Source organism: Calonectris borealis, chromosome 23 (genome assembly GCF_964195595.1).
Source record: "Calonectris borealis chromosome 23, bCalBor7.hap1.2, whole genome shotgun sequence".
Classification (NCBI taxonomy): domain Eukaryota; kingdom Metazoa; phylum Chordata; class Aves; order Procellariiformes; family Procellariidae; genus Calonectris; species Calonectris borealis.
In genome coordinates, this window is record NC_134334.1 from 9,127,965 (window position 1) to 9,138,288 (window position 10,324).

The following is a 10,324-nucleotide window of genomic DNA, read 5'->3' on the forward strand; positions in this document are numbered from 1 at the left end:
ATTGTGCATGAAGAATGACCCATACTCCAGCGCTGTACAAAATGGAGATGGTTTATGCTCACGTTGAGCTGTGTGATCGCTCCTTGCTGCTGCCTGGAGCGGAGCCCGTTTGCAGGCACAAACCTTAGAGGGCAGCATCGGCTTCATCAGCTCCGTCCCAGCTCTCTCCTCTCATCCCAAAGCCCTTGAGTGGCACCAGAAAATGAGTAAAAGGAGAAACGAGTGTTCTGGAGTTGCACCACGTTTGCTGTAGGCAGCGTGAGGAAGGGGTAGGGACGTTGCTCGTGATGAAATGCTTCATGGAGTCAGGCAGGAGCCCTCGACGCTGAGGTGAAACTCAAAGAAAATACCCTTAAAGCGCGTTTATTGTAGGACCCCCTGCTCTGAAGGTGTGCAGAACGCATCTCTGGAGGTGGCATTAAAACTGGAGGTGCCTCCATCGAGGCCCAGATGTGAGGGGCCTCATTAGGCTAATTGTGGATTGTGTGCAGCTGTGGTGGGGACGAGGTGGCTGCAGGGAGCTGTGGCCTGAGGAGACCTGCCCGGCCGGCTCCAGCCCCACAAGGACTTGCTGGAGATGGGGTGCAAGAAGGAGCCACCCCAAACCCCTGAGACCACCACCACCACACTCCCCCATGGCTTTAGTGAGTGTTAATTGCTTAAATACTCATTAGGAGCAGGACGGGGCTGTGTTGTGGCTAAGCTCCCTGAGGGGAGCCAGGTTTGGAGCCTGGTTTGGGGTAGGGGCGCAGCAGCCGCTCGCTGTTTCTATTGATCTTTTTTTTCTCCGAAGCTCTTAAGGTTTACCGGTTGGCTGCTAACATGTCACTTCTGGTAAATGTTTTCTAAGAAAAACATGCAAAACTGCGTGCATGCATACTTACTTCAGAAAATCAGCCGTGAAGCTCCGCACTGTCTCCTACTCCTTCCACCATCAATTCTCGAAACAGGAACAGGACACTGGATGTGCTTTACAAATTGCCTTTGAAAAGTTATTTTTATTTGCAGGGATTCCCTTGTTTTTATGATTTATTTAATCACGGGGAGCGGGCTTTCCCTGTGCACCGGCTCCGGGGAAAGGCGCCGGACGCCTTTTTGGTGCCGCCGGGCTGTGCCATGCCCCACCTAGCTGCAGGGAAGGCAACCCCCCCCCCAATTTTGAGCGTTTCCATCAGGATTTGAGCCCGGCGTGTCTAGCAGGGGGGAGTTGGACCCTTGCACAGAACATTGGGGTAATTCTCGTAAGAGTTGCGGTAGGTCCCGGCTGTCCTTTGGAAGCACTCTGCTGCCTGCCTGTCGCACTCGCAGCTCTGTCTTTGGCACCAATTCCCAGATCCTGGAAGAAAATTTGGGGTGATGGCATCAGGCGAAGGGTGCGAGAGTCAGGGGATGTCTTTTGGACTGTCCCCGCGGTGTACGCAGCCCCCTGCGTTGAGTTTGGGGTGTCTCGGGTCGTCCTCCTCTTACCTCTGGTGCACGGAGCTACCTGGCTGCAAACCATGCATGGCCCTGGGGGGACCATTTAATTTACTTTATCTACCTATGTATGTATAGATATTCCCTTTGGTGGCAGGGAAGTGCTTTGTTTTGATCCACTCGCCATGAAACAACAGTGTTTGCGCTGGGGAAATAGGGGCGGCAGTGCCAGGTCCCCATCCAAGATGGGAGGGTCACCTCAAACCCTCAGTATTTGGCCTCTACAGAAGGGCAAGCCCCCTCTTTGGGAGGTCTCCAACCTCTAAACTTCACCATAGTCCTAGCAAAAAAATGTTTGCCCTATTCCTGGCACTTTTCCCTCATTTCCACCCCCTTCCCAGCAAGTGGTTTCCAAGCCAGGGTGGTCTAAAGGACATCTCGGAAGAGAGGTCCCCCGAGAGCATGGATGGTTGTGCCTTCCCGCTCGGGGCTGTCACCCCGTGCCGTCTCTTACCGCAGATTATCTGGCTTCCGCGGGCGGAGAATTTGTATGTGTCCAGTTTGGGATTGCAGACAGAGGAAGACAGCTTCTTGTAGCAGCAGTCGTGGGCGTGGCAGCACCTGGGAGCGGAAGAGTTGCGGTCAGGGCAGGACGGGGAGCGGTGGGGACGATACTGCGGTGGTGAGCATGGTGCGCAGCCCCCGTGAGAAACGTCTTGTGGTTGTGCCCAGGCTAGGTGCACGGTCGTGCAACAGCTTTGCTCTCCTCAGCATTGGCCCTGCTGTGGGAATGACAGAGGGTGACTCGCGCCTTTCAGGCATCGTCAGCACAGCTCTAATTGCTTTAATGGCTTTCCCATTTCTCTGCTGCAGCGATGTTGCAGCATACCTAATGTCTGCTTTCAGTTAGCCCAGGTGGTAGCTGGATCCCGATGCATTTCTGCCCAACGCTACAAAGGCAGAAGAAACGCCGATGCGCATCAGCTGCTGCTACTAAGCTACTTCTAAAGAGGTGCTAAGGACGAGCAATGATTTTTGCATGGCTATCTGAGCTCCTAGGCGCAGGGGCAAGCATTCCCCTCGTGCCCAGGGAGAGGGAGGTGGGGAGGGCTGGGGGTTCCCGCCCTGTCCTCACCAGGTCCCGACTTACCAGTCGGTCACATCCACCGGCTGTTTGGATCCCCCCAAGCCGCAATAGCAGCCGTAACCGACGTAGGACAGCGGCGATTTCCCAGTCTTGTGCTTAATCATTGAACCGAACTGAATCACGTGGCAGCCGGCGGGGGCCAGCCCTGCAACTGGAGACGGGGGGGTTAGGAGCACCGGGAAAAGCAACCTCCTGTCCCACCCCTCTGTAGCAAAAACGAGCATTTTCACCCTCCCCAACTTTATTGTTTATGGATAGAAATTGTGAGCACCAGGCTTTCCCCACCACCTCGTCCGGCGGGGTGAGGGCTGTCGGGGGGGGTACTCACAGCAGAGGAGCAGCAAGAAGAGCTTCATGTCTGGCGGTGGCAGCTCCGGTGTTTGGGTGAGCCCGAGGTGCTGCTGGTCGCACCTTTTATGGCCACCGTGTACCCACTCGGCAGGGCCCCTCCTCTGGAGAACCCAAAGCGGGCAAATATTGACAATCCTCTCCATATCGGTTCCGCTACGTTTGCGAGCCTCTCTCGGCGTTGCCAGAGGCCCCGGCTGTGGGATGCCCTGCGCTGGGGGAGCCCCTTGCAGGGGAGGTTTCGGTCGAGTGGGGCAGACTGGGGTTGAGCCTGTACACAGCTCTGGGTATCTCAGCATCCCAACGCCTCCCTGAGCAAAATGGGAGAACTTGAGGGAGAACAGGAACTGCTTTGTTCCTGGATGACTATTAGTTTTTCGATGTCTTGGTTAGAAAACACCATTCTGTATCTTACCGTTTCCATCGTGACTTACCTGGGCAGGGAGAAAACGCAGCCAGTGCAAAGCATCCTCTGCTTCTGACTTACCAACGTGGGTGAGATGCAGGTCCCTGAGCCGAGGGAGGTCCAGCGGTCCTGCAGGACGGGCTGCGGCTGGGGGTGGGGCCGAGCAAAGGCCCCGGCTGCTGGTTTGCTTGTTAGCGGGAGCTCGCCAGTGCCCGGGTGCTCCTTGCGTATGGGGATGCTCCATCGCTTTCCCCGTGTGCGCTGGGTGCTGCGCATAGTCTTGCTCTCAAAACGGAGCAGGCAATGCTCACGGACCATTGCACGAGGTGTCTGGTTCACCTTTATGTAGAAGCAAAATAATGCAAGAAACAGGGTAAGGAAAAAAATGCAAGTGGTGTGTAACGGAAGGGTAAAAATAGAGGCTGGTTATGTCGTTTGCTTGGAGAGAATCTCTAATTAACTAGGTGATGCCGAACAATCATCTTAGCATTTTTCTTCTGGCAGAGATTGCAGGTGTATAGCAGATCTGCACTGCTTTGTGGGGAACCCTGACACGGGCAGGCACTGAGCCAGGGGGAGGAAATCCCCCCATCGCTGATAGGGAAACTGAGGCAGGGAACAAGGGTGCGACTTGCGTGGAAATCGGAGAGATGATGAGAAAAGAGAACCTGGGTCAGGGCCTCAGCAAAATCTCTTCCCCCCTCTGGCACATGCCATTTGCTTCGTCAGCTCTCCGGGCCAATTTAAATAGACCCCGGCGGCAGCGGAGTTAATTAGCTGAACTGGGTCTTGTCATAAATCAAGATTTTCTGAGTCCGCAGCCAGTTTTTATCACTGGGGAATACGGTATATTTTTGTGCATCAGACGGCTGAGCTTCCAGGTGAAAGACCACCCGCCCCCACTCCTCCACCCGCGGCAGGTTTGCAGTAGCCCTTCTCCAAATGTGCATTAAGACCCCCCGGGGCCGAACACCTCCTGGGAGGATGTGGATTTTGTCCCTCTTTCACAGTATGCAAAACACAACTTTTGCAGCCCAATTTATTGCGCCGTACCGAGGGGGCGCAGTATCTGAGCCAACACCTTGGCACTTGGAGCTCCGTGTGAACGGCTTCGTACAGCCAGATGTCCAAGCAGAAAAATACATAGATAGTTAAAAGTCACCCAGAATTTAAACAGGGAGAGTGTGTGCCAGCTCATCTTGGCCTCCAACCCTCTGCGTGATTGCCCCTCTCCCATCTCGGCGAGGATTTGATCTTTGATTTACACCTTGCAAACAGCAGCTGTTGGGCGAAGGGCTGCCCGCTCCTTCCTCGTCTCCCGCAGGACTAAACCTGCTGGGCGAGGAGGGTGGCAGAGCTTATAGCTGGAGGGAAGCGTTTCCGATTTAAGGGATGTTTCCTGGTCCTGTTGACTTCAGCTTTGGGGCAAGCCAGGGTGGGAATTACAGCTGCCGATGCCCAGGGCCCCTGGGGAAATAGCGTTCCGTTGCTGTTCCTGTGGCTATATTTCATTGCCGAGCCCCACGGGGGTTTGCAGTGCTGAGACCTCCCGGGGGGTCAACCCTGCTGAACTGGTCTGTAGGGCAGGAAACCTGCGCCGTGGGGATGCTACGGTGGTGGAGGGGGAAGCAGCCACCGCCTGAACTGCCTTTTCCTAGGGGACACGCTCGGGGTTGTTGCAGAATTGGGCCAAAACATTCTTTTCTGGTGAGGAATCTGTTTTGCTCTGCGCTGGGTGTGAGGCAAGAGCGAGCTCCCGGCCACCCGGTCGCAGCAAAGGTTGCCAGCGCCCGGCCCTCCCACGGCATCGCGCCTGCCCACAGCCCTTTGCACCGGCTTTGATTTCTCTATCTCGGAGCAACTGCAGATTTTCAGAGCCTGAAGGCTCGGGGCTAAGCGGGGGGGCAGGTGCACGTCGGTGGGAGATGCATCACCTCTCAGGTGTCATTTTTTTTCTGGGTATTTCAATGGGAAACCTAGCTAAGAGGTTAGCTTCTCCTCGCCAGCTGCAAGGGGTGGTCGCTGGGCTCAGCTGAGTCACGTCACACCGAGGACTGATGTTTTGCGTGCTCTGGTTTTATTTTGGAGCAACAGAAGAGAATCCGCAGTGAAGCACAAAGCAGAGGGAGCTGACAGGCTGCACGGGGAGCTCGAGCCAAGGGGAAATGAGTGTCAGCGGAGCGGCTCGCGCTGGCTTCCATCTCGCCCTTCGCAGGGACAAGGCACAGGTGTCCACTCGTCCCTTGTTTTTCTGTGCTGAAACATTGCATCTGTGCTGCTCTCCCTCCTCGGATCCAGTGTATAATGACGCAACTTCACGAGAGAGTTGTTGTCCTCGTGTCAGAGCCAAAAAGCCCCGAGGAGGAGACCTGCCAGGGTTGGGAAACGCTCTTACGTCCCTTTTCTTACCAGCTTGGAGGTGGTTTTGCAAAAAGCCCTTTTGCTTCAACACCGCCCGGCTCGTCCCCGGCACTTGCTGCGACGCCGGAGCAGCCCCCGGCCGCGCATCCGGCAGAGCCAGGCTGCCCGCTCGCATCTGCAGGCACCTCTCTGGCACCAGGTCCCGGATCCTGCAGGGACCGGAGAGAAAGCACGTCTGAGACCTTCTTTTCGGGAAGATCCCCGGGTGCTGCCCTGAAAAAGGGCACCGCAAAGGAGGGAGGTGGTCTGGAAAGAGGCATCCCGAGCTGCGACTGCGGGGACTCACTGCAGGTGGGGATTCCTGCCCGGGGCACCAAGAGGGGCTGGGTCGGTCGCACGCGGCACCGCCGAGCAGCCAGCTTGGCGTAGCAGCAGGCACGGAGCAGGCAGCACCTGCAGTGAGAAGGAGCGCCTGGCCTCAGCCAAATCGTGGCACCGGCTGCTTCTAACCTACCTGAAACAGGCTCTGCAAGCCGGGTGGGAAGAGCCACCGGTGTTTGCATCCTCCTCCTTGCTCTAAATCACCCAGAAGCCGCTCTTCCCAGCCCGTTCCCGTGCCTCTGCTTCCCCGTGCAACCCCTGCCCAGCGCCGAGATCCCGTGTGCACCCTGGCGTTGGGTCTGTCCCTGTCCTCCGGTGCCATCCCCTTGACTTCAGCCGCTTGTCACTGGCGTGACCCTACTGACTACAGGGCTGGAATTAGGGGTGAACGCCACCTCGCTTTCCCCCCCTTCCCTGAAACCTTTTCCCTTTCTGCTGCTGCCCATCCCCTGGTCTGCATTTTGCAAAGCTTCAGAGGATACTGCTGGGGTTACCCTGGGGCTAGTGTTAGCTGTCCCGGGGCCAGCATTAGCCGTCCCAGGCAGCGCTGCCTGTACCGGTCCATTGAAGCCGTTGACGTGCCGCTGCTGCCCCATCCCGAGTAGCAACCGTGGGCGGTCAGGTTTCCTACGGTGCTCCCCTCGAGTCCCGGTGTGAACGTGCGCGGGAGCTTCCCACGAGCCGTGAACACACCTAGAGTGACCGGAAAATGCGATTTTTGCAAGTTATATGCAGAAACGAGGCTCAGGGAGGCAGGGGGGAGAGGAGGGCTTTGCTGGGAGTCTCCCCAGGGAGTGCAGGGGGGCTTGGGGATGCTCCCTGCATCGGCGCGGGGCTGCAGCCTGGCTCCCGTCCGTGGGTCGGGGAATGGCTGCGCTTACTGCAGGTGAGCAGCACCGCCAGCACCAGCAGGACCTTCATCTTCCTCTCACCCGGGCCTGGGAGGAGAATCGGAGACAGACTCAGCCAGGCAGCGTGGCCGGTCAACAGGCGCTGCCTTGCAAACCTCTGAAATTCAGGTCAAATCCCCCCCAAAATGTGGAGGGAGGAAGGCAGCCGTGCTCCCTTGCATCTATGTTGCTGCCTCTTGGCCGAAAGCAAACCCTTTCTGAAGCTGTCCCACCTCCCGAGCATCTCCCACCTCCCGAGCTTCTCCCACCTCCCACCCCACCACTTTTGGCATCATTTGCAGCAGCAGTGCAGCTACCCCCCGGGGGCTGCAACTTCCCAGCTGAGTTTTTATCTGGAAGCAACGACACTTTATCTACAGGCATGGAAAACAGCAGAAAACGCCTGCTGCCTCCTCCCAGCATTCCCCCCATATTTTTGTTTCCGCAGCAGCAATGCAACCACCCCACCGCAGCAGCGGGGCGAGGGTGGGAGTCGCTCACCGGGGGATCGATTCCTCGCTGCCAGCCCGTCCTCCCGGGGAGAGCGCTGCCCTCCGTGTCCGGCCTGCGGGCTCCGAACTGGAAGCGCTGAAATGACTTCTCTGTCCCAAAAATGCTTTATGCTACGCCCCTTCCTTCGCCGGCCAAACCCCCCCGCTCCCCGTGGGCTGCAGCCCGGAGTGACGCAGGGGCCGAGGCAGAGCTTTTGCAAAGTTCGGGGTATGTTTGGGGAGGATGAGGTCGAGTATTTATGGGGATTTCTCTCTCTGCCCAGCAGCAGCTCACAGAGGACCCGGGTGGCTTAAGCACATTGTTTATTTTCACGTTGATTAAATTTACAGCAGCGCTAACGCGGTCCGTGCAGGCAGGGACGTAGGGTGATCCGGATGCAGAAGCCACGCGCGTGCTTCGGCCTCGCATCCCGGCTCCCATCACCGGCACCGGTGCTTGGGGTAGAAGTGGTAGCGTTTGCTGTAGCTCCTGACGCTTCGCTTCAGGCAAAGCGCCAGGCTGCGGTCGCACTCGCAGGAGAGCTGGGCGCACCAGGAGCCCTCTCCTGCAGGCAGAGGGGAGCCCAGGGTCAGCCCCGCTGGGGGGGGGGGACGACACCCCCTTTGCCAGGGTCCTACTTACTGCAGGAGGGGCTGCCGCTGTGCCAGCCGTAGCGGTAGCGCTGCACCTTGGCGTTGCAGCGGTAGCTCAGGAGGTTGTCGTAGCAGGTATCGTGCAGCTGGCAGCATCTGTACGGGAGCTCGAGGCTTTGGGGGTTGGGGTTTTTTTCTCCCCTACCCCCCAAATTTGAAACCATGCAAGAATGTGTTTGGGCAGGGAGATTTTTAAGCGGGCACTTACCTGTCCGTGGCATCCTTGGGCTGCCCTTTGCCCCCCAAGCCGCAGTAGCAGCCGTAGGAGGAGTAATGCAGCAAGGCGTTTTTCCCCGTCGCCTTCATGATCATCTTGTGCAGCTCCCAGAGGCTCCCGCGAGCCGGGGACAAGACTGGGGGGGAAAATCAGTGGGGCTCACGCCAACGCCGGGCTCCCCAGCAGCATCCCCGCACCCCTCCGGCCCCCAGATTGGTACCAGGCTGGTGATGTTTTAAAAACGAGGAGATGCAACGGAGAGGAAACGTATCCCCGGCTCAGTGCAGGAGAGCTGTTGCGTGTTTCGGAGAGGTGGTGATGGGGAAAGGATAAGAAATCACCAGTCTGGTCCTAATTTCCATGGATGCAACTGCACAGAGAGCCGTGGGACTGGTGCAAGCGAGGACACTTACCCCAAGCAAACAGCACAGCGAAGGCGAGGAGAGAGTTCATCTTTGTGACAGCCCTGGGAGAGGAAACCAAACCTGTGTAATTTCCCCATTATATCAACCACTTTCTTTTCTACTTCCCCCCTCGTCTGCGGCCAGAGGTGCTCCCAACCTCTGGGGATTAGGGGAGACGAGGGGGGCGAGGATGCGCCCGTCGCCATCGCTTCGGCACAAAGTGCTGCTGCGTCGGGGACGGGAAGCGATGGCAATCGGATGGCGGAGGGCTGGGAAAAAGCAAAATGAAGGGAAAGGAAGAAAAGTTGGAGGAACGATCAGCCCTCGAGGGCTGCACCCCACCGCTCTGCTCCGGGCTGGCATCTCAGGTAGCTTCTCCTTTGCTCCTGCTTTCCCGGCATGGACCTGGCTCCCTGCTTGCACCGCGGCTTTTGGTTAAAGTAGGAAAGGGAGGGAAAGCGTTCCTCCACCCCCGCTTACCTTGGGAAAGCCACCGCTTGCTTGCAGGGCGCTGCAGCCGGCAGGGCTTGCTTTATATAGGGTTTGCTCCCCGGTGTCGGATGCTCGTTTTGCCCACATCTTGCCAACTGGGCTTTTCTGCAAAGGAGAAGGCGCCGTCCTTCCCCTTTACAGGAATGCAAGAAATCCCCCCAACGCCCCGGCTCCGTGCCCCACGCACGGGGGCCAGCGCTGGACGGGATGAGCCGGCAAAGCAGCGTCATTTCCAGCCCGAGGAGGAAGCCAGCGCTCTCTGCCCCTGGCCAGAGATGCCCGAGGGCCTTTTTCTCTGCCCTCCCCAGCACCACGGGTATCGGGGGGAAATAATAGCCCTGATTCAGCTTTTGCATCCCGGCAGCCACAAACGAAGTGGGTTTGGGGTTTTCAAGGGGTCATACGGTTTGGGAACTGTCCCTCTGCCACGCTGCGAAGGTGATTCAGGGCGAGTTATCGGTTCTTTGGGAAAAGTATATGGGCAACAATAAAAGCATCTCTAAATGTGCAGTTCCCGGAACTGGGGTTACGCAGATACCGGGTGGTTAAAGGCTCGCCCACCGTGAGAGGAGAATGAAGCAAAAGAGATGTTTTGGGATGAGTGAATGCAACTTCCCTTTATTTCTCTCTGTATGATTTTTTCCACCTCCTCACTGCAACCCTATGCAGAACTCATCCCTTATGGAGAAACCATTCAGTCACCATCTTAACTGCCCTCCTAAATTAGCATCCGCCTTGGCGTGGACGAGGCTTTGAAATCTTCCCTCCTCTGCGGATATTCTTTAGCCTTAATTTTGGCCACCATTTTTATGTGAGTAAGTGTCACAGGAAGGTCTCAAATGGTCTTCCACATTCTCCCACTTCCATTATTCCTGTAAAAACACCTTTTGGCCGTATCTTGCCTGCCCCTTAATGCACCGTTTTGTTTTAGCTCCTGGAGTGAGTTCAGCTGGCGGGAAGGGGCGTTGGGAGAAGCCATCAGGGCTTGCCACTGGGGAATTATTTTGTTAACAAACCCCAGGGAGTTTTACTTGGTGGCATTTTTTTGTCCCCATTTCTCGATGCAAAGTGCTCCTCTACAGCTGGGGATCCGGCAGCAGCAATATTGCTCCGCAGC

General features: G+C 57.1%; 3 protein-coding genes across 3 annotated transcripts; all 3 read right to left on the reverse strand.

The window, feature by feature from the left end:
* Positions 1-1,130: 1,130 nt before the first annotated feature.
* On the reverse strand, positions 1,131-3,124 carry LOC142092501 (group IIE secretory phospholipase A2-like). The gene is made up of 4 exons (XM_075172626.1): positions 2,892-3,124; positions 2,567-2,714; positions 1,931-2,037; positions 1,131-1,336 (listed from the first exon to the last, which is right to left on the reverse strand). Exons 1-4 carry the CDS (start codon positions 3,055-3,057, stop codon positions 1,194-1,196), a joined length of 564 nt encoding a protein of 187 aa, XP_075028727.1. The 5' UTR covers positions 3,058-3,124; the 3' UTR covers positions 1,131-1,193.
* A 2,235-nt stretch (positions 3,125-5,359) lies between these two features.
* On the reverse strand, positions 5,360-7,567 carry LOC142092282 (uncharacterized). The gene is made up of 5 exons (XM_075172095.1): positions 7,451-7,567; positions 6,941-6,997; positions 6,617-6,752; positions 5,727-6,131; positions 5,360-5,630 (listed from the first exon to the last, which is right to left on the reverse strand). Exons 2-5 carry the CDS (start codon positions 6,978-6,980, stop codon positions 5,360-5,362), a joined length of 852 nt encoding a protein of 283 aa, XP_075028196.1. The 5' UTR covers positions 6,981-6,997; positions 7,451-7,567.
* A 314-nt stretch (positions 7,568-7,881) lies between these two features.
* On the reverse strand, positions 7,882-8,764 carry LOC142092502 (basic phospholipase A2 daboxin P-like). The gene is made up of 4 exons (XM_075172627.1): positions 8,719-8,764; positions 8,303-8,447; positions 8,084-8,190; positions 7,882-8,006 (listed from the first exon to the last, which is right to left on the reverse strand). Exons 1-4 carry the CDS (start codon positions 8,762-8,764, stop codon positions 7,882-7,884), a joined length of 423 nt encoding a protein of 140 aa, XP_075028728.1.
* Positions 8,765-10,324: the final 1,560 nt, after the last annotated feature.